Raw genomic sequence first — 24,122 nt, 5'->3', positions numbered from 1 at the left:
CCCTCGCACAGAAACGAAAGACCCAACACAGCCAAAAATAAATAAATAAATACATACATAAATAAATAAAAACAAGCTCCTGCTTTAAAAAAAAAAAAAAGAAATTTAAAATTCTTAAGAACAAGATGTCTAGGTATACAGGCAGTAAGCTGGTATAAATAGTTTTGTTTCTTGGCACAGGTATTTTCCTATTCACATGTGCTTGTTCTGAAAACAGCCCGAACACTCACAGTATTGACAGTTACCTGTCCAATATTCCCCTCTCCTCCTTCCTTAATGTAGACCCATCAGTTCATTTGGGGCAGCAAAATGCACAGTTAAAAATGTTTTGCTCTCCAGATCACCTTATACTGGTTGGAGGATGTGCAGAATGTGTCCCAGTTTCCCAGTTTCAAAGAGAGGTAATAAGTAAAGAAGATAAGGCTAGGCCTCTGGGAAAGCTATATTTTCTGACTGAAAAAAAAAAAAAAGAAAGGAAAAGGAAGCAGACTCAGCAGGCATGACCCCTTTGCCCTTCTCCTTGCCCGTAGCATTTGCAAACATAATGACGTGAGCTACATGCTAAAGATGACAAAATAGGAAAAAGAAGAGGAGCCCTGGTCCTGTGAGAAAACTAAATCTTTTGGTTATATTAATGCAAAATTTATATAAGAGCCTTAAAATCAGACAGGAGAAATGTTAGTTATCTGGATGGAATAAATCTTCTGACTTTGTGCATAAAAAGCAAGCACTTACAAGAAGAAAATGTTTTACCTTTTGGTCAAAAGACTGCTTGCAATGAAAGAGCAATCTACAATGAAATCATACAAAATGGGTTTTCTGTTCTAAATTAACTAGTTCATACACAAAGAAACATTTAGCTAGCCCCTAAAATCCCTATAAGATAGTCTAGTTTTCTATTCCTAGGATAGGCAGAAGTGGGGAGGAAAGATGACACAGATTATCAGTACTACAAATTACAGGCCCAATACCAATCCTTTTATAGTTTCTGCACACAAGTGTTACTATAATTTATCATAAATATCTGTGGGAAATTATCCTAAGCTTCTAAAATATTATTTATAATTAAGTTTGCACATTATAAAATTAACTTCAGGATTTGAATGTTTGTCTAACACAGGTAAGCCCTCTATAAAACGGGGTAATAACCTCAAAAGATTGAGCAGAGAGAGCTTTAGTCAATGGTAGCATAAATCAACAATGGTTTTATATAGGAGAACCTGTATTCTAGCTCTGAAGAGGTGCAGATTTAATTAACTTATCTCTAAGGTACAAAAAAAATATGACCCCTTATTCAATAAAAATAGAAGACTATAAATTCAGTAAACTGACCAGATTCTAGTTAACTTAAGACAAAGAATTATTCTGTTATTTTTTAAACTTTATTTCGATTTCCCTTTAGTTTCATAAAAAAATTCTTTTTAAGAAATGTCAAATCAAATGGGGGGGACAGAGAGAAAACCTACGTGAAAATAGCTAAAACTAAATGTTACATATATTAAAAAAATAAAGACAGTAAAATCAAAGAGTTACTTCTGGATTTGTTTGCCTTTCATTTAAGTACATCTGTTAAAAAATGTATTTTAAAGAAAGGTTAGGGGGACTTCCCTGGCTGTCCAGTGGTTAAGATTTCGCCTTCCAATGCAGGGGTGTGGGTTCAATCTCTGGTCAGGGAGCTAAGATCCCAGGTGCCTCGCAGCCAAAAATCCAAAACATAAAACAGAAGCAATACTGTAACAAATTCAATAAAGACTTTAAAAATAGTCCACATCAAAAAAAAAGAAAGGTTAGGGACTTCGCTGGTGGCCCAGTGGTTAAGACTCCACGCTCCCAATGCAGGGGGCCCAGGTTCGATCCCTGGTCAGGGAACTAGATCCCACATGCCGCAACTAAAAACAAAAGATCCCACATGCCACAACTAAAGATACCACACACCTCAACGAAGATCCCGGAAGCAGCAACGAAGATTCCTGCGTGCCGCAACTAAGACCCCATGCAGCCAAATAAATAATAAAGATTTAAAAAAAAAAAAAAAAGGTTATTTAGAAGTAAAATATTAATCAGGTTACGTACAATTCCAGAAATGTAAACGGAGCACAGTAAAAACAAAACAAAACACACACACACACAAAAAAAAAACCCAAGAAGGGACTTCCCTCCGGGCACAGTGGTCAAGAATCTGCCTGCCAATGCAGGGGACACGGGTTCGATCCCTGGTCCAGGAAGATCCCACATGCCACGGAGCAACTAAACCCGTGTGCCACAACTGAGCTCGCATGCCACAACTACTGAAGCCCGTGCTCCACAACAAGAGAAGCCGCCGCAAGGAGAAGCCCACACTCCGCAACGAAGAGTAGCCCCCGCTCACTGCACTAGAGAAAGCCTACGTGCAGCAACAAAGACCCAGCACAGCCTAAAAAAAAAAAAAAAAAAAAAAAAGTCACTAATACCATTACAGCATGTAATTAAAGGACTGTTCCAACTTACCTCACACAACATTCTACTGCACGAAACCAATGAAGCATCTCATCATGTAGAGTACACAACTGAAGGCAAGACAGGAAAACTTTCTCAGCATCACTGTACCAGCCTGCATCTGAAAGAAAGCCACCTAAGGGACAAGAAAAACCAAAAACTTTAGATAATTTAATAAATCACTTGAAAGCTAAAATGACATGCTTACAGTGATTATTACCTAAAATGAAAAAAACCTCTGTTTAGTCTGAAACAAAGATACTAATTGTGAAATTAAAAAAAAAAAAGGAACTTTCAAACTAGGGAAATTAGATCCAAGTTGAGACCCTGAATAAGGAGTCAAGAGTTTTTGTTTTGTTTTTTACTTTTGGCTGCATTGGGTCTTCATTGCTGCGCGTGGGCTTTCCCTAGTTGCGGCGAGCGGGCGCTACTCTTCGTTGCAGTGCGCGGGCTTCTTGTTGCGGTGCGCGGGCTTCTTGTTGCGGTGGCTTCTCTTGCTGTGGAGCACAGGCTCTAGGTGCGCGGGCTTCAGTAGTTGTGGCATGCGGGTTCAGTAGCTGTGGCACACGGGCTTAGTTGCTCAGCGGCATGTGGGATCTTCCCCGACCAGGGATCAAACCCGTGTCCCCTGCATTGGCAGTCAGATTCTTAACCGCTGTGCCACCAGGGAAGTCCCAGGAGTCAAGAGTTTTAGCCCTCTAAAAGTACTTCATCGCCTAAGAGTTGACATTTTCCAGCTAATTAGCCACTATATTTAGTGATTTGTCTAACATTTTCATCACGCAGGGTAAACATAACTTTCCAATCTTTTCATACCCAATCCCAAAGAGGATAAAGACATCTGAATAAACTTAATCTTCTTAGCATAACAGCACATCATAGAGGATACACAGATAAAAGAGACAGTAAGTGCTTGCTCATCTTAAATTTTTTTTAGCAAAAAATTAAACTGCTATCCTCCAACAGTTGTAATGCATGGGGCATCTGGGCATCATTTCCTTAGGATACTGTCCATCTTTTTAGAGCCTCTTGACCCCCTCCTAATAGTTTAATCACTTTTTGATAGTGTCAACTAATCTTAATAGTGTCAATAGTATCTGGGTCAAGAAAAAATATATTTTGCTCAGACTGGTGTTTCATGTTTAATTAAAGCTATATGAAATGAAACAAATATTTTAACTGGAGAGAAGTGTGCTTTAGAACACTTTTTTATCCCCCCAAATATGACATTTTAGGGTCCTCACTGAATGACTGGAATAATGAGATTATAATATTCATATGAAGCAACCTCCTACTCATTATCTCAACATATTGTGCACTGTGCTGGGTTATTAGGCTATTATCTCTCAGCTTCAAACCAACCCTTCTAGACTGTTTTATGATGCTGGGCTAGGACTCTATAACCACATTTCTCCTCTGCCAGCTGGCTCCCTAGTAGTCTCTACCAAAGAAGGCACTAGAGAGAAAGGCTGTAAGACTGGAAAAGTAAGAGACACTCCCCGATAGCTTCCAGTTTCTGCCAGCAACGCCCCTGCTCACAGCAGTGTCCCAGGGTAATGTTTCTTTACTCTGGCAGTGGCAATTCATCTCAGTAAGCCAATTCCAGCTGCAGTTTTCCAACACTTACAGAACCTGATTCACAGCACCCCATCAGAGAGACACTAGTACCAGCCAGTCAGGTGTCCCTCCTAGAGGTCGAGATTCTAGACCCACGAGCTCCCTTCTTAGAACTCTGAGGCACCTGTACCAGGCAAGCAGCATCCCAGCTCTGCGAGGCACCTCCTCAAGCTTCTTTTTTTTTTTTCTTTTGGCCGCGCCATGCGGCTTGTGGGATCTTAGTTACCTGACCAGGGACTGAACGCTGTGAATATACTAAAGACCTTTAAATTATATACTTTAAATGGGTGCACTGTATGGTATGTGAATTATATCTCAATAAAGCTGTTATTTTTTAACAGTTTCCATCATGTATACTTTTGGTATGAAGTTTTTTCACTGTTTTGGTAATTTTAGGATCAAGACTAATAATATAACTGAATCTGTTAGGACTTGGTTCTAACTCCAAGATACTTGTTCGATCTGGCTCCTTACAGTGGCCAGACTGGTACAAGTGAAGAGACAACAGAGGATCTCAATGAACATTAGCTTTCCTGCCTTTCATCTTCCTTGACACTAAACATCTCCCACATAGATTTTTACATGACCACCTAGGACTACATGGATGTCAATATTAACATTCATCTAGGTCACAAACACTCTATTAAGAGACATTCTTTAGTCACAATTCTTTGTTGCAATTTATATTCCACAGGACTACCAAAGGATAAATGCTGAGGGTTCTTTTCGGAAAAGAATGTTAAGTTCCTCCAAGCAAACCCTCTATGACCACTACAAAAAAAAACTTTTTTCCTAATACTGAAGGAAATGATCATGAAAACTTGGCAAAGAAAGTAAATGTGCACGTGCCAAAGAGAGAGAGAGAGAAAACATGCATACACACACACATTAATGTGAGAAGTTAAAAATGAAAGGTAGGGCTTCCCTGGTGGCGCAGTGGTTAACAATCTGCCTGCCAATGCAGGGCACACAGGTTCGAGCCCTGGTCCGGGAAGATCCCACATGTTGCAGAGTAACTAAGCCCGTGAGCCACAACTACTGAGCCTGTGTGTCATAACTACTGAAGTCCGCGCGCCTTCAGCCTGCGCACCGCAACAAAGAGTAGCCCCCACTCCCCGCAACTAGAGAAAGCCTGCGTGCAGCAACCAAGACCCAACGCAGCCAAAAATAAATAATAAATTTATAAAATAAAAAAATGGGCAGAGGATCTGAATAGACATTTTTCCAAAAAAGACATACAGATGGCCAACAGATACATGAAAAGATGCTCCACATCACTAATCATCAGGGAAATGCAAATCAAAACCACAGTGAGATACCACCTCACACCTGTCAGGATGGTTGTCATCACCAGAAAACAATTAATGAGTGTTCCCGAGGGTGTGGAGACAAGGGAACCCTCCTGCACTGCTGGTGGGACTGTAAATTGGCACAGCCACTATGGAGAACCGTGTGGAGGTTGCTCAAAAAATTTAATATAGAACTGCCACATGATCTAGCAATTTCACTTCTGGGTATTTATCCAAAAAAGGCAAAAACACTAACTCAAAAAAGATATATGCACCTCAATGTTCAGTGAAGCATTATTTATAATAGCCAAGATATGTAAGCAACCTAAATGTCCATCAACAGATGAATGAACGGATAAAGAAGGTGTGAGATATATTTATACACACAACAGTGGAACATTACCCAACCACAAAAATTAAACATTAAAAAAAAAGAAAAGAAAAGAAATCTTGTGACAACACAGATGGATCTAGAGGGTATCATGCTAAGTGAAATAAGTCAGACAGAGAAAGACAAATACCATATGATCTCACTTATAGGTAGAATCTAAAAATCAAAACAAACAAACAAAACAAAATGAAAATAGACTCGTAGATACAGAGACCAAACAGTTGGTTGCCAGAGAAAGGAGGTGGGGTGTGGGGTGAAATAGGTGAAGGGGATTAAGAGGTCTGAGCCTCCAGTTAGAAAATAAATAAGCCATGGGAATGTAATATACAGCCTAAGGAACATGGTCAATAATACTGTAATAACTTTGTACAGGGACTATACTTGTCGTGGCAATCATTTCATAAAGTATGCAAATTCCAAATCACTATGTGGTACATCTGAAACCAACGTAATACTGTACGTGAACTACATTTAAATAAAACACACACACACAGATGAGTATATGTAAAAACCAATGAAAGCGGGCTTCCCTGGTGGCGCAGTGGTTGAGAATCTGCCTGCCAATACAGGGGACACGGGTTCAAGCCCTGGTCTGGGAAGATCCCACATGCCACGGAGCAACTAGGCCCGTGAGCCACAACTACTGAGCCTGCGCGTCTGGAGCCCATGCTCCGCAACAAGAGAGGCCCGTGCACCGCGATGAAGAATGGCCCCCGCTTGCCGCAACTGGAGAAAGCCCTTGCACAGAAACGAAGACCCAACACAGCTAAAAATAATAAATAAATAAATAAATAAATAAATTTATTTTAAAAAAAAACCAATGAAAGTTAAATAAGGTCTATAGTCTAGGTAACAGTATAAACCAGTATCAATTTCCTGGTTTTGATATTGTCTGTAAATCTACAATCATTTCAAAATAAAAATTTTTCCAAAAACAAAGTAAAAAGGTAGCAATAACTTGAATAAATAATTGCCTGAGACATACTTATCTATGTAGATTTGTAAAAGCTATACTAAAATGTTATGCAAACATTAAACGATATTTTTCTATGTGTGTAGCATACAAAACCTTTTCAGAATCCTTTTCCATTTATGTTTTTAGTATTCTCATACCCATGAGAAAATGGAGATTTACCCTCATTTTAGAGATGGGAAAACTGAGGTCCCAAAAGGATCAAGTCCCACGTCACAACACACAGTAAGCTGGTGAAAGAGGTTGGTAGCAGCTTGACATGGTAGAAAGGTAAGTGATTTGGAATCACAGTGCCACAGGATTCTAAATTTAGCTCCATTACTATGTGACTTGAGCAAGTTACTCAACTTTTCTGAGTCCGTTTCCTCATTTCTAAAACTCTATTAATACCTTCACATCACTGGAATGTCATGAGGATTTTCTTGAAAGACAGCATTTAGATACATAGTATAGTACTTAGCACAAAGTTAATGTTCAATATATCATATCTAGTTCTTCTGATGTTTTTCTCATAACCTCCCACATTGACTTTGGGAATGTCCTGTGAGAATCCTTTAATGCCAGCAGCCTTAATTCTGAGTCATGTTACAGGACAAAACACCCCTCTGTTTTACCATTACTTACCTAAAACAAAGCCAACCTGAATGGCTTTTTCCTTTACTGCAGCATCTGATTCCGCTATGTAAGAGCACCGTCTACTAAATGAGTAGGCTAAGACTGAAGCAACTTTCACACCATGATCCATCAAAGCCTGGAAACAATGATGAAGCAAATGTCTGAAAGAGAAGGAAAAGGTCGTTTTTGTTTTTATAAAGGTAACATATTTTGTCCTTTTAGAAAGTGCTAACTTTCATGCACATTGTTCCTTCCTGCCTCAGGAAATTTGCACATGCTGTTCCTTCTACCTAAAAAAGCTCTTCACCACCATCACCTAGTTCTCTCCCATAAATCGGTTAGACTTCAGCTCAAATGTCACTTCCTCCAGGAGATCCTCCCTGTCTCCTGTCTCCCTCTCTTCACCAGCCTGAAGGGGCCATGGTAGGCCTATCCCAGAATCCCCAAGGACCTTGTAGGTTATGTTAAGGCATTTACTCTTCTATCTAGAAGAGAAAAGGGAGCCACCAAAGTGTTGCCAGCTAGGAAAGATAAGATCCAATATGCTGGTAGGTCTGGGGCTCAGAGAATTATGAACAGCAGCAAGCAGCTTACCTGGGACACAGATGACCCTTGCTCAACAAACAGTGGCCTCATCCTACCTCCCCAGGGTACCTCCAGTAATTCCCTATGGTAGTGTTTTCCAGAATGGGGCATGACTATCACTGGGGGCTCTAGGCATAATTTTAGTGGCATATAACCAAATATTTTTCAAAGATTAACATATTTATTTCAATGGGGATTCAAAAATAAAACTTGCAATCTAAAAAAAAAAGTGCTAACTTGCTTTTTTGAAATAACAGTACCATTATTTTCAAAGATGGAATAAGATAAAAAGCAACTGTTTGCCTTATGAATTATGAGGTCATAATAATTCACAATTTAGCCTAATATCTTTTACTCAGTGGATCACTGAGTGATTCTGTATATGTAAATTGATGACAATGAAGGATGAAAACAACTTCTAACATCAATCTTAAAAAACCAAATTGTCTTGTAATTCAACAATGACCCAATTACAAAATGGGCAATAGATTTGAATAGAGATTCCTCCAAAGAAAATATACAAATGGCCAATAAGCACAAGAAAAGATGCTCCATATCATTAGTGATTAGGGAAATGCAAATCAAACTCACAATGAGATACGACTTCACACTATCTAGGATGGCTATAATACTACTTTTTTAAAAACAGTGATGGCAAGGATATGGAAAAATTAGAACCCTCATACGTTGGTAATAGGGACATATTGGGTTAGCCAAAAGGTTCATTTGGTTTTTCCCGTAAGATGGCTCTAGCAGCACTTAGATGTCTTTAGCTTCATTCAAAACAATTTTGTTAGATTGTATGGGACAGCTGTCGTATCAGCGTGCATTTAAAAAAACACTTATCAAAATTGGTGAATTTTTGTGTAGCCATTTTAATATTGAAGATGGAAGAAAAAAAGCAACATTTTCAGCATATTATGCTTTATCATTTCAAGAAAAGTAAAAACGCAACTGAAACACAAAAAAATATTTGTGCAGTATATGGAAAAGGTGCTGTGACTGATTGAACATGTCAAAAGTGGTTTGCCAAGTTTCGTGCTGGAGATTTCTCACTGGACGATGTTCCACGGTTGGGTAGACCAGTTGAAGTTGAAAGCAATCAGATCGAGACATTGATTGAGAACAATCAACGTTATATGGTGCGGGAGATAGCTAACATACTCAAAACATCCAAATCAAGCGTTGAAAATCATTTGTACCAGCTTGGTTATATTAATTGCTTTGATGTTTGGGTTCCACATAAGTTAAGAAAAAAAACCTTCTTGACTGTATTTCTGCATGGATTCTCTACTTAAATGTAATGAAAACGTTCTGTTTTTAAAACAAATTGTGATGGGTGATGAAAAGTGGATACTGTACAATAACGTGGAACGGAAGAGATCGTCGGGCAAGTGAAATGAACCACCACCAACCACACCAAAGCCCGGTCTTCACCCAAAGAAGGTGATGTTGTGTATATGGTGGGATTGGAAGCGAGTCCTCTATTATGAGCTCCTTCCGGAAAACCAAACAATTAATTCCAACAAGTACTGCTCCCAATTAGACCAACTGAAAGCAGCACTCAATGAAAAGAGTCCAGAATTAGTCAACAGAAAACACATAATCTTCCATCAGGATAATGCAAGACCGCATGTCTCTTTGATGACCAGGTAAAAACTGTTACAGCTTGGCTGGGAAGTTCTGATTCATCCACTGTATTCACCAGACATTGCACCTTCAGATTTCCATTTATTTCGGTCTTTACAAAATTCTCTTAATGGAAAAACTCAATTCCCTGGAAGACAGTAAAAGGCACCTGGACAGTTCTTTGCTCAAAAAGATAAAAAGTTTTGAGAAGATGGAATTATGAAGTTGCCTGAAAAATGGCAGAAGATAGTGGAACAAAATGGTGAATATGTTGTTTAATAAAGTTTTCGGTGAAAATGAAAAATGTGTTTTTTACTTTTACTTAAAAACCAAAGGCATTTTTTTGGCCAGCCCAATAAAATGGTGGAGCTGCTGTGGGAAACAATTTAGGAGTTACTCAAAAAGTTAAACAACTAGGGTTTACCCTAGTTGTATATACATACAAGAGAACTGAAAACATACGTCCACACAAAATCTTGTTCATGAGCATTCATAGTAGCATTATTCATAATGGCCAAAAGGTAGAAACAACCCAAATGTTCATCAACAGATGGCTAGATAACCAAAACATAGTAACATAGTATATCCACACAATGGAAAACTGATACAAACAACAGCCATGAATGAACCTTGAAAACATTATAGGTAAAATCCAGTCACAAAAGACCACATACTGTATAGTCCCATTTATATGAAATGTCTAGAGCAGATAAACCCAGAAACAGAAAGTAGATTAATGGTAGGCTAGAGACCAGGGGTAAGGGGAAATAGGAAGTGACTGTTAATGGGTACAGGGTTTCTTTTGGGGATGATGAAAGTATTCTAGAATTAGATAGTGGTAATAGTTGCAAAAATTTGTGAATATACTAAAAACTAATGAATTATACAGTTTAAAATGATGAATTTATGGTATTATGAATTATCTCAATAAAAAAACTGCTTTAAACAAAATTGTAAATAACCAAGTCACTGCTTTGCATAAAGGGGGGAAAAAAGTCAAACTACATGCGTTTAGTTTCACAAATATATTAAACATTTACCAAGGGATTTGGACTTGGTAAAAAGATAACCTGAGAGATGAAAGAGAGGTAGTCCACTAAATCTTTATAATGGCCATCTTTAGAACTGCATAGAGAAATTCAAATCCTAGAAAGCTAACCTTTTCGAAGAGTAAAGAATTTTTTTTTAAAGTTTTTCTATGGCCTTCTTGTCCCAAAATGAAACTCTCATCTACTATTTTTTAACAGATTAATTTTAATTATTTAACTAACCAAGAAATTTCTCTTAGGCTTAGTACACAGGTCACATCCAAAGGTATCCCTAAACAATGAAATCATGTTAATTTGTTAACATGTTACTTGATTATTTTATCATCTCTTTCTAAAACACAAACTCCATGAGGAAGAGACCTTGTAAAACTTATTCACTGCTGTAACCCCAGCATCTAGAATAGTACTTGACATATACTACACATTCTAACAAGTATTTACTTAACTTGGCAACATTCATATTACAGATTAACAATATTTTGTAAAACTATATTCTTATTTTCCCAGAAATGTAGGTTAGGAAAAAGAAATGGCATTTCAAGCAAATTTAGGGAAGAATGATAAAGAGAACAGCAAGGACAATCAAAGGCCATGTCACCTACATCCACATATAACTCCTACTACATAATAGCCAGAACGGGGAAGATGAATTCAGTCTTTCTTGAACACAAAAAGCAAGGGTGGTACTGATGGTTTCAAAACAATATGAATGTACTTACTGCTACTGAACTGTACACTTAAAATATGGTCACAATCGTAGAATTTAGATATGTACAGTATACCACAATTGTTAAAAAATGAGTTTACCTTTTATCCAAAGCTCTCAATACTTTAGCAAAAACTTCCAATTCACAAAATTCACTGCCCAGTTGACATAAGCGTCCCTGTTGGTACAGCTGAAATTAAAAAAAAACAAAAAAGGATAATGTTTAAAATTTTTAATTTAATTTCAATTTCTACTTTACTTATGAATATAATTTGATGGAGTTAATATTTGATGAATTTATGACTATTACTCAAAGTTAAGATTACACAGTAATATCAGGGAAGATGCTTATGCTAAGACAAATATAACATTAACTTAACAAATCTCTATAATTCATATAGAACACTTTAATAGTTGTATATAATATTTAAAAATTAATATTTGTATAACAGTATATGGTACATGCTAAGTACTAAAAAGTGCTATATAATTACTTTATTTATTAAACACTAAAAACAGTTATATTCAGGACTTCCCTGGTGGCCCAGGGGTTAAGAATCCGCCTGCCAATGCAAGGGACACGGTTCGATCCCTGGTCTGGGACGATCTCACATGCCGCGGAACAATTAAGCCCGTGTGCCACAACTACTAGAGCCCACGCTCCACAACAAAGAGAAGCCACTGCAATGAGAAGCCCACGCACCGCAACGAAGAATAGCCGCTGCTCGCCACAACTAGAAAAAGCCCACGCACAGCAACGAAGACCCAATGCAGCCAAAAAATAAACAAATAAATTGATTAAAAAAGAACAATTATATTCAAGAAACTAAATTTTTTTTAACTTCTTTTTTTCTTAAACAAAACTGGGTAAAGTAAATTATAAAAATGATAGCAAGATAATGTCCAGAAGCCAGAACTGGTCACTATGCCCCACTAAGGGCTCTTCAGACCACAAAAACCTCAGTTCAGTTCCAGGCATGAAACATCACAAGCAGACTAACAGTAGATTATATCTAAAGTAATCCAGCATGGCAAGATTTCTAATCATGTCACAATCATATACTCCTTTTGCCTGACTTTTTTTTTTTTTAACATCTTCATTGGAGTGTAATTGCTTTACAATGTCCTGTTAGTTTCTGCTGTATAACAAAAGTGAATCGGCTATATGAATACATCTATCACCATATCCCCTCCCTCTTGCATCTCCCTCCAACCCTCCCTGTCTCACCCCTCTAGGTGGTCACGAAGCACTGAGCTGATCTCCCTGTGCGATGCAGCTGCTTCCCACTAGTTATCTATTTCACATTGGGTAGTGTATATATGTCAATGGTACTCTCACTTTGTCCCAGGTTACCCTTCCCCCTCTCCATGTCCTCAACTCCATTCGCTATGTCTGCATCTTTATTCCTGTCCTGTCCCTAGGTTCATCAGAACCTTTTTTTTTTTTTTTAGATTCCATATATATGTGTTAGCATACGGTATTTGTTTTTCTCTTTCTGACTTACTTCACTCTGTATGACAGACTCTAAGTCCTTCCACCTCACTACAACTAGTTCAATTTTGTTTCTTTTTATGGCTGAGTAATATTCCATTGTATATATGTGCCACATCTTCTTTATCCATTCATCTGTTGATGGACACCTAGGTTGCTTCCATATCCCGGCTATTGTAAATAGTGCTGCAATGAACACTGTGGTACATGTCTCTTTTTGAATTATGGTTTTCTCAGGGTATATGCCCAGTAGTGGGATTGCTGGGTCATATAGTAGTTCTATTTTTAGTTTTTTGAAGAACCTCCATACTGTTCTCCATAGTGACTGTATCAATTTACATTCCTACCAACAGTACAGGAGGGCTCCCTTTTCTCCACACCCTCGCGAGCATTTACTGTTTGTAGATCTTTTGATGATGGCCATTCTGACCCCTGTGAGGTGATAACTCACTGTAGTTTTGATTTGCATTTCTCTAATGATTAGTGATGTTGAGCATCCTTTCATCTGTTTGTTGGCAATCTCTACATCTTCTATGCAGAAATGTCTACTTAGGTCTTCTACCCATTTCTGGATTGGATTGTTTGTTTTTTTGACATTGAGCTGCATGAGCTGCTTGTATATCTTGGAGATTAATCCTTTGTCAGTTGCTTTGTTTGTAAATATTTTCTCCCATTCTGAGGGTTATATTTTTGTCTTGTTTATGGTTTCCTTTGCTGTGCAAAAGCTTTTAAGTTTCATTAGGTCCCATTTGTTTATTTATTTATTTATTTTTTTAAAGCTACCCTGGACATCTTTAAATCATTTACCTAATGGATTTCTTTTTAATTTATTTATTTATTTATTTTTGGGTGTGCTGGGTCTTCATTTCTGTGCGAGGGCCCTCTCCAGCTGCGGCGAGCAGGGGCCACTCTTCATCGCGGTGCACGGGCCTCTCACTGTCGCGGCCTCTCTTGTTGCGGAGCACAGGCTCCAGACGCGCAGGCTCAGTAGTTGTGGCTCACGGGCCCAGTTGCTCCGTGGCATGTGGGATCTTCCCAGACCAGGGCTCGAACCCGTGTCCCCTGCATTGGCAGGCAGATTCTCAACCACTGCGCCACCAGGGAAGCCCCCATTTGTTTATTTTTGTTTTTATTTCCATTTCTCTAAGAGGTGGGTCAAAAAGGATCTTGCTGTGACTTATGTCATAGAGTGTTCTACCTATGTTTTCCTCTAAGAGTTTTATAGTGTCTGGCCTTACATTTAGGTCTTTAACCCATTTTGAGTTTATTTTTGTGTATGGTGTTAGGAAGTGTTCTAATTTCATTCTTTTACATGTACCTGTCCAGTTTTCCCAGCATCACTTATTGAAGAGACTGTCTTTTCTCCATTGTATATTCTTGCCTCCTTTATCAAAAATAAGGTGACCATATGTGCATGGGTTTATCTCTGGGCTTTCTATCCTGTTCATTGATCTGTATTTCTGTTTTGTGCCAGTCCCATACTGTCTTGACTACTGTAGCTTTGTAGTATAGTCTGAAGTCCAGGAGCCTGATTCCTCCAGCTCCGTTTTTTCTTCTCAAGATTGCTTTGGCTATTCGGGGTCTTTTGTGTTTCCATACAAATTGTGAAGTTTTTTGTTCTAGTTCTGTAAAAAACGCCATTGGTAGTTTGATAGGGATTGCGTTCAATCTGTAGATTGCTTTGGGTAGTAGAGTCATTTTCACAATGTTGATTCTTCCAATCCAAGAACATGGTATATCTCTCCATCTGTTTGTATCATCTTTAATTTCTTTCATCAGTGTCTTGTAGTTTTCTGCATACAGGTCTTTTGTCTCCTTAGGTAGGTTTATTCCTAGGTATTTTATTCTTTTTCTTGCAATGGTAAATGGGAGTGTGCCCCTAATTTCTTTCAGATTTTTCATTGTTAGTGTATAGGAATACAAGAGATGTGTGCATTAATTTTGTATCTTGCTACTTTACCAAATTTGTTGATCAGCTCTAGTAGTTTTCTGATAGCATCTTTAGGATTCTCTATGTATAGTATCATGTCATCTGCAAACAGTGACAATTTTACTTCTTCTTTTCCAATTTGGATTCCTTTTATTTCTTTTTCTTCTCTGACTGCTGTGGCTAAAACTTCCAAAACTATGTTGAATAATAGTGATGAGAGTGGGCAACCTTGTCTTGTTCCTGATCTTAGAGGAAATGGTTTCAGTTTTTCACCACTGAGAACGATGTTGGCTGTGGGTTTGTCATATATGGCCTTTATTATGTTGAGGTAGGTTCCCTCTCTGCCTACTTTCTGGAGAGTTTTTATCATAAATAGGTGCTGAATTCTGTCAAAAGCTTTTTCTGCTTCTATTGAGATTATCATATGGTTTTTATCCTTCAGTTCGTTAATATGGTGTATCACATTGATTGATTTGGTATATTGAAGAATCCTTGCATTCCTGGGATAAACCCCACTTGATCATGATGTATGATCCTTTTAATGTGCGGTTGGATTCTCTTGGCTAGTATTTTGTTGAGGATTTTTGCATCTATGTTCATCAGTGATATTGGCCTGTAGTTTTCTTTTTTTGTGACATCTTTGTCTGGTTTTGGTATCAGGGTGATGGTGGCCTCATAGAATGAGTTTGGGAGTGTTCCTTCCTCTGCTATATTTTGGAAGTGTTTGAGAAGGATAGGTGTTAGCTCTTCTCTAAGTGTTTGACAGAATTCACCTGTGAAGCCATCTGGTCCTGGGCTTTTGTTTGTTGGAAGAATTTTAAGCACAGTCTCCATTTCAGTGCTTGTGATTGGTCTGTTTTTATTCTCTGTTTCTTCCTGGTTCAGTTTCGGAAGGTTGTGCTTTTCTAAGAATTTGTCTATGTCTTCCAGGTTGTCCATTTTATTGGCATATAGTTGCTTGTAGTAATCTCTCATGATCCTTTGTATTTCTGCAGTGTCAGTTGTTACTTCTCCTTTTTCATTTCTAATTCTATTGATTTGAGTCTTCTTTTTTTCTTGATGAGTCTGGCTAATGGTTTATCAATTTTGTTTATCTTCTCAAAGAACCAGCTTTTAGTTTTACTGATCTTTGCTATTGTTTCCTTCATTTCTTTTTCATTTATTTCTGATCTGATCTTTATGATTTCTTTCCTTCTGCTAACTTTAGGGTTTTTTTGTTCTTCTTTCTCTAATTGCTTTAGGTGCAAGGTTAGCTTGTTTGAGATGTTTCTTGTTTCTTGAGGTAGGATTGTATTGCTATAAACTTCCCTCTTAGAACTGCTTTTGCTGCATCCCATAGGTTTTGGGTTGTCGTGTTTTCATTGTCATCTGTTTCTAGGTATTTTTTGATTTCCTCAGTGATCTCTTGGTTATTTAGTAGTATATTGTTTAGCCTCCATGTGTTTGTATTTTTTAGTTTTTTTTTCCTGTAATTGATATCTAGTCTCACAGCGCTGTGGTCGGAAAAGATACTTGATACGATTTCAATTTCCTTAAATTTACCAAGGCTTGATTTGTGACCCACGTTATGATCTATCCTGGAGAATGTTCCATGAGCACTTGAGAAGAAAGTGTATCCTGTTGTTTTTGGATGGTATGTCCTCTAAATATCAATTAAGTACATCTTGTCTAATGTGTCATTTAAAGCTTGTGTCTCCTTATTTATTTTCATTTTGGATGATCTGTCCATTGGTGAAAGTGGAGTGTGAAAGTCCCCTATTATTATTGTGTTACTGTCGATTTCCCTTTTTTTTAAAAAATTTATTTATTTATTTTTGGCTGCGTTGGGTCTTCGTCTCTGTGCGAGGGCTTTCTCCAGTTGCGGCAAGCAGGGGCCACTCTTCATCGCGGTGTGCGGGCCCCTCACTACCGTGGCCTCTCTTGTTGCAGAGCACAGGCTCCAGACGCGCAGGCTCAGTAATTGTGGCTCACGGGCCTAGTTGCTCTGCGGCATGTGGGATCTTCCCAGACCAGGGCTCGAACCCGTGTCCCCTGCATTAGCAGGCAGATTCTCAACCACTGTGCCACCAGGGAAGCCCCGATTTCCCTTTTTATGGCTGTTAGCATTTGCCTTATGTACTGAGGTCTTCCTATGTTGGGTGCATAATATTTACAATTGTTCTATCTTCTTCTTGGATCGATCCCTTGATCATTATGTAGTGTCCTTCTTTGTCTCTTGTAATAGTCTTTATTTTAAAGTCTACTTGTCTGATATGAGAATTGCTACTCTAGCTTTCTTTTGATTTCCATTTGCATAGAATATCTTTTTCCATCCCCTCACTTTCAGTCTGTATGTGTCCCAAGGTCTGAAGTGGGTCTCTTGTAGACAGCATATGTACGGGTCTTGTTTTTGTATCCATTCAGCCAGTCTATGTCGTTCGGTTGGAGCATTTAATCCATTTACATTTAAGGTAATTATCAATATGTATGCTCCTATCACCATTTTCTTAATTGTTTTAGGTTTGTTATTGTAGGTCTTTTCCTTCTCTTGTGTTTCCTGCCTAGAGAAGTTCCTTTAGCATTTACTGTAAAGCTTGTCTGGTGGTGCTGAATTCTCTTAACTTTTGCTTGTCTGTAAAGGTTTTAATTTCTCTGTCGAATCTGAACGAGATCCTTGCTGGGTAGAGTAATCTTGGTTGTAGGGTTTTTTTGATATTTACTTATTTATTTTTGGCTGTGTTTGGGTCTTCACTTTTTTTTTTTAATAAATTTATATATTTGCTTATTTATTTTTGGCTGTGTTGGGTCTTCATTGTTGCGCAAGGGGTCTACTCTTCTTTGCAGTGCATGGGCTTTTCATTGCAGTGGCTTCTCTTGTTGCGGAGCACAGGCTCTAGGTGCACGGGCTACAGCAGTTGTGGCATGTGGGCTCAGTAGTTGTGGCTCACGGGCTCTAGAGCGCAGGCTCAGTAGTTGTGGTACACGGGCTTAGCTGCTCCACGACATGTGGGATCTTCCTGGACCAGGGCTCGAACACGTGTCCCCTGCATTAGCAGGCGGATTCTCAACCACTGCGCCACCAGGGAAGCCCCTGGGTCTTCACTGTTGTGCACAGGCTTTCTTTAGTTGCGGTGAGCAGCGGCTACTCTTCATTGCAGTGCACAGGCTTCTCATTGCAGTGGCTTCTCTTGTTGCGGAGCACAGGCTCTAGGCGTGTGGGCTTCAGTAGTTGTGGCATGCAGGCTCAGTAGTTGTGGCACGCAGGCTCAGTAGTTGTGGCTCGTGGGCTCTAGAGCACAGGCTGAGCAGTTTTGGTGCAAGGCTTACCTGCTCTGTGGCATGTGGGATCTTCCTGGACCAGGGATTGAATCTGTGTCCACTGCACTGGTAGGCAGATTCATTACCACTGCACCACCAGGGAAGCCCCCCCTTTCATCACTTTAAATATGTCCTGCCACTCCCTTCTGGCTTGCAGAGTTTCTGCTGAAAGATCAGCTGTTAACCTTATGGGACTCCCTTGTATGTTATTTGTTGCTTTTCCCTTGTTGCTTTTAATATTTTTTTCTTTGTATTTAATTTTTGATAGTTTGATTAATATGTGTCTTGGCGTGTTTCTCCTTGGATTTATCCTGTACGGCACTCTCTGCACTTCCTGGACTTGATTATTTCCTTTCCCTTGTTAGGGAAGTTTTCGACTATAATCTCTTCAAATATTTTCTCAGACCCTTTCTTTTTCTCTTCTTCTGAGACACCTATATAATTTAAATGTTGGTGCATTTAATATTGTCCCAGAGGTCTCTAAGACTGTCCTCAATTCTTTTCATTCTTTTTTCTTTATTCTGCTCTGCAGTAGTTATTTCCACTATTTTATCTTCCAGGTCACTCATCCGTTCTTCTGCTATTGACTGCTTCTAGAGTATTTTTAATTTCATTTATTGTGTTGCTCATCACTGTTCGTTTGCTCTTTAGTTCTTCTAAGTCCTTGTTAAACGTTTCTTGTATTTTCTATATTCTATTTCCAAGATTTTAGATCATCTTTACTCCATTACTCTGAATTCTTTTTCAGGTAGACTGCCTATTTCCTTTTCATTTGGTCTCGGGGTTTTTTTTACCTTGCTCCTTCATCTGCTGCATATTTCTCTGTGTTCTCATTTTGTTTAACTTACTTTGTTTGGGGTCTCCTTTTCATGGGCTGCAGGTTCGTAGTTCCTGTTGTTTTTGGTGTCTGCCCCCAGTGGGTGAGGTTGGTTCAGTGGCTTGTGTAGGCTTTCTGGTGGAGGGGACTGGTGCCTGTGTTCTGGTGGGCAGGGACACATCTGGCCGTGTGTTTTGGGGTGTCTGTGAACTTAGTATGATTTTAGGCAGCCTCTCTGCTAATGGGTGGGGTTGTGTTCCTGTTTGTTTGGCATGGGGTGTCCAGCACTGGAGCTTGCTGGCTGTTGGGTGGAGCTGGGTCTTCGTGTTGAGATGGAGCTCTCTGGAAGAGCTCTCGTCGATTCATATTACGTGGGGCGGGGAGGTCTCTGGTGGTCCAATGTCCTGAACTCGGCTCTCTCACCCTGGAAGCGCAGGCCTGACACCAGGCCGGAGCACCAAGACCCTGTCAGCCACACTGCAAGGTACGTGGGGATATTCTTGCCTTTGGGGAAGTCTGAAGTCTTCTGCCAGCGTTCAGTATGTGTTCTGTAGTTGTTCCACATGTAGATGTATTTTTGATGTATTTGTGGGGAGGAAGGTGATCTCTATGTCCCACTCCTCCACCATCTTGAAGGTCCCCCTGCAATAGGAGACTCCACTGAAGACACCAACCTCCGCAAGAGCTAGAGGTGCAGAGGCATTTTTTTCAGAGGATTTGCAGAGCTTGCTTTTTTTTTTTTCTTTTCCTTTGTGCTTTGTCTAGTTTCACTTGTTCACAGGGTGCTTCATGCAGAGGCCTCACACCCAGCACTTCAGATCAGAGTGCCTAGTGAGAAATGGCTGTGCTGACACCTCAGCTCAGCGGGCCGGGCCGTGTGCAGAAGCACTGCCCCTGACACTGCAACTCAAGATCTGCCTGATTTTTTTTAACTTCCATTTAAAATAGTATTTTAATAAATGTGTTAAACGTTTATCCCAAATAATACATGTACACAGTTAAAAATAAATACTACTGCCCCTCTTTCCCCTGCCTCAACTTCACCAAATGTTACTGAATTTATATATGCTATATAAATACAGTGCCTTAGAAGGCAAGAATTTTATTATATCAACTCACTTTACATTAGTAAGCACTTAACATTTAGCTCATTTGACAAAAACATGGGTTTCAGAAAGAAGACATGATCCTGAATTCATCTGCCAAATGGGCCAGTTAACTTTGCACAGGGAAAACATACTACAAACTCATTTAGCAAACTCTTGGGCATAAATCACTAGTCATAATGGAGGCCAGGTCAGATTAGGTAGATATAGGAATACAAATCAATGGTGACTGCTGGAAGGGAGAGGGGACAGGAACTGCCATGTGCTCAGGAAGGGGAGGCAGAAATGTTATCTTCAAACAATGACTGGATATTCATCTTAACCATAAACTTTCATAAGGAAAGATTTGCTATTTTTGGAGATGATTATGTTTTCTGAGGTTAGAAAAACAGGAAGAGTGGGACTTCCCTGGCAGTCCAGTAGCTGGGACTCCGCGCTCCCACTGCAGGGGGCAAAGGTTCAATCCCTGGTCAGGGAACTAGGATCCCGGAAGCCACACAGTGTGGCCAAAAAAAAAAAAAAGCTTGTAGGAATGTATATGATAAAATTCCCTTCCATCACATATACCTTCACAGTTAACCAATGAAGAATAACTCAGGGAAAATAAAGCTGAGAATTAATAATCACATCCTATTTGGGGGCTTAACAATGTGATACATTTCTGATTTGGGGCAGAAAAACAAATGCACTTATCAAAATATACAGATACACATACTCCAAAAACAGTACAGGACCAAAAAACCTTAGTTTCTTACCAAAGTAACTCATCATTAGCAAACTTAAGGCTTAGAATTTCTTTTGTAAGATAGAAGAAATGGAAAGTTGTACAACTTTTTTTGCCTACACTTACTAGTCAAAAAAAAACAATTAAACTAAACTTTATATGTTCTACAACTCATAGTATCCCTTTAATACTGAAAATTTCCTAACAAATGGATTTGAAACTAAAATTTAGGAAAGCAGTAACCTTAGTTACAATTTTAAATGTAAGTATGCCTATTAACAAAAACAAGCTTTTTTTCTCTCAGCTGTTTAATTTTTCTAGCTAAAAAGGGGTCTGCCTTTAAATTCTGGGGAGAGAGTAGTGATTTAACTGTTTCAAATCATCCTTTCCTGTACAGCAACTGTAATTCAAAAAAAAAAGAAAATCCTTACTAGGCTTATCACCAAAAATGAAAATTTCTACATTTTATGAATGGGATTTTTGAATACCAATCCAGAATAAAAAGAGCATTTAATCCTTACAGAGATCTTATATGCATGTGCCAGGCACTGTTCTAAGTGCTTTTCATAAGCAACTCACTCTGTCCTTCCACAGATGAGGAAACTAAGGCATATAAAGTTAAATTACCTGGTCTAAATCACACAATTAAGAAGTGGCAAGGCATTTGCAGCAACATGGATGCAACTAGAGATTATCATACTAAGTGAAGGAAGTCAGAAAGAGAAAGACAAATACCATATGGTATCATTTACAGGTGGAATCTAAAGTATGGCACAAATGAACCTATCTACAAAACAGAAACAGACTCATAGATATAGAGAACAGACTTGTGGTTGCCAAGGAGGACAGGGGGAAGGAGAGGGATGGACTGGGAGTTTGTGGTTGGTAGATGCAAACTATTACATAGAGAATGGATAAACCACAAGGTTCTACTGTACAGCACAATGATATTCAATATCCTGTAATAAATCATAATGGAAAAAATATTTAAAAAGAATGTCTCTATGTGTATAACTGAGTTACTTTACTGTACAGCAGAGATTGGCACAACATTGTACATCAACTATACTTCAATTAAAAAAAAAAAAAAAAAAAGAAGTGGCAAGGCAACAATCTGGCTCCAAGCAGTCTATCCTTATATCCATGTTCCTAATAACTTAACAGTACAATGCTTTTAGACGGTATTATATCAGGAAGTAAGAAAGAGCATAAAATGGGCAATTTAAAACATTTTTATAGAAATAATAGAAGAAGGACTTCCCTGGCAGTCCAGTGGTTAAGACTCCGTGCTCCCAATGCAGGGGGCATGGGTTGGATCCCTGGTCAGGGAACTAAGATCCCTCATGCCACACAGCACGGCCAAAAAAAAAAAAAAGAAGAAATAATAGAAGATTAATCCCTTCATAGAGTCACACATCTTATGGAGTAGAGCTTAGAAGAAAGAAAACTGAGGCTCTAGGTTCTTTGGTAATGATACTTATATCAAATTTTTTAAAATTTGACTTATTTTAGTTCATTATTACATGTGTTTTAATATTAAATTCTGGGCAGGAAAAGAGATGCAGACGTAGAGAATGGGCTTGTGGACCCGGGCGGGGGGCAGGAAGGGGAGGGTGGGACAAACTGAGAGAGTAGCACTGACATATATTCACTACCATGTATAAAATAGATACCTAGTGGGAAGCTGCTGTACAGCACAGAGAGCTCAGCTCGGTGCTCTGTGATGACCTAGAGGAGTGGGACAGGATGGGGGGCGTTGGGGTGGGAGGGAGGTTCAAGAGAGAGGGTATATATGTATACATATAGTTGATTCACTTTGTTGTACAGCAAAAACTGTAAAGCAATTATGCTCCAATACAAAAAAATTTTTTAATAAATAAATTCTGCACCCACTGGGTAATGAGGCTATTAAAGGACTAGCAACTTCTTTTAGCTACTGGTACCTTCAGGAAAATAAAAAAAAACAAGTTTATTTTTATAAGTAGGTAAATTATCTTCCAAAAGATATGAAACAGACAATAAAAATATTATGTAAAAACATAAACAATATTGTACAGGTATGAAGATTGACCAATGAATGGAACAAAACGCAAAGTTCAAAAGCAGATCTTGGTATACATAAAAAAAATTAACATATGATGAAGGGAGCATTTTAAAAATCACTGAAAGAAACAAAAAATTAGTTAATAAAGAGTGCATAAAAATGGGGAAACAAAGTAAGGTACCTCCTGATAAAACAGAACAAAAATAAATTCCAGATTTATCAAAGTTTTAAATATTAAACAATTAAATCATAGAAGTGTTAAAAGCTACCTGGTAACACTGCCTTTCTAAGCATTATATACCACAGGTAAAAATCATAAAGGAAGAGATATGTGATTTGATAAACACCAAAAATGTCCATGAATGTAAAATACTGTAAATAGGGCTTCCCTGGTGGCACAGTGGTTAAGAATCTGCCTGCCAATGCAAGGGACGCGGGTTCGAGCACTGGCCTGGGAAGATCCCACATGCCACGGAGCAAGTAAGCCCGTGTGCCACAACTACTGAGCCTGTGCTCTAGAACCGGCAAGCCACAACTACTGAGCCCACGTGCCACAACTACTGAAGCCTGTGTGCCTAGAGCCTGTGCTCTGCAACAAGAGAAGCCACTGCAATGGGAAGCCCGTGCACCGCAATGAAGAGTAGCCCCTGCTCACCACAACTAGAGAAAGCCTGCGCGCAGCAGCGAAGACCCAACACAACCCAAAATAAAAGAAACAAATAAATAAATTTAAAAAATAAATAATAAAATAAAATACTGTAAATAAAAATTAAACATACAATAAAAGTAAGTAAAATATTAGTAACACACTTGTGTAGGATTTAATATCTTTAATACATAAAAGGGTGAAACTCCTGGTGGTATTTTAGAAGCAAGGGCTTTCAGAGACTAAAGTAAAATTTTCTTTCTTTAAAAAATATTTATTTATTTGTTGTTGGCTGCGTTGGGTCTTCGTTGCTGCGCGTGGGCTTTCTCTAGTTGCAGCGAGTAGGGGCTACTCTTCGTTGCGGTGCGCAGACTTCTCATTACGGTGGCTTCTCTTTGTTGCAGAGCACGGGCTGTAGGCGTGCAGGCTTCAGCAGTTGTGGCTCGCGGGCTCTAGAGTGCAGGCTCAGTAGCTGTGGTGCACGGGCTTAGTTGCTCCGCGGCACGTGGGATCTTCCCGGACCAGGGCTCAAACCCATGTCTCCTGCATTGGCAGGTGGATTCTTAACCACTGCGCCACCAGGGAAGTCCCCTAAAGTAAAATTTTTACAGAAAACTGAAGGCAGCTATTGCAAGGGCAATACAAGACAGCCCCAAACCCAGAGAACTCTTTAGGAGATAAAGATAGGGATGAAAGCCTTCCTTACCCCAAGGGATTTTGAATTGACGTGGCTGCTT

At 39.0% G+C, this 24,122-nt stretch overlaps 1 protein-coding gene across 2 annotated transcripts in view; it reads right to left on the bottom strand.

Annotated features, from left to right (window-relative positions):
* Positions 1-24,122, bottom strand: part of APPBP2 (amyloid beta precursor protein binding protein 2) — a 72,762-nt gene that overhangs the window by 32,621 nt on the left and 16,019 nt on the right. For both annotated transcript variants that reach the window (XM_082440025.1, XM_082440024.1), the window contains exons 2-4: positions 11,431-11,519; positions 7,370-7,521; positions 2,488-2,611 (exon numbers count right to left, since the gene is read on the bottom strand). In XM_082440025.1, coding sequence (XP_082296151.1) covers positions 2,488-2,611; positions 7,370-7,521; positions 11,431-11,519 — 365 coding nt within the window. The remainder of the gene's footprint in view (positions 1-2,487; positions 2,612-7,369; positions 7,522-11,430; positions 11,520-24,122) is intronic.

Source organism: Balaenoptera physalus (assembly GCF_965194825.1).
Source record: "Balaenoptera physalus genome assembly, chromosome: 20".
NCBI lineage: Eukaryota > Metazoa > Chordata > Mammalia > Artiodactyla > Balaenopteridae > Balaenoptera > Balaenoptera physalus.
This window is presented reverse-complemented; position numbering and strand designations above follow the sequence as displayed.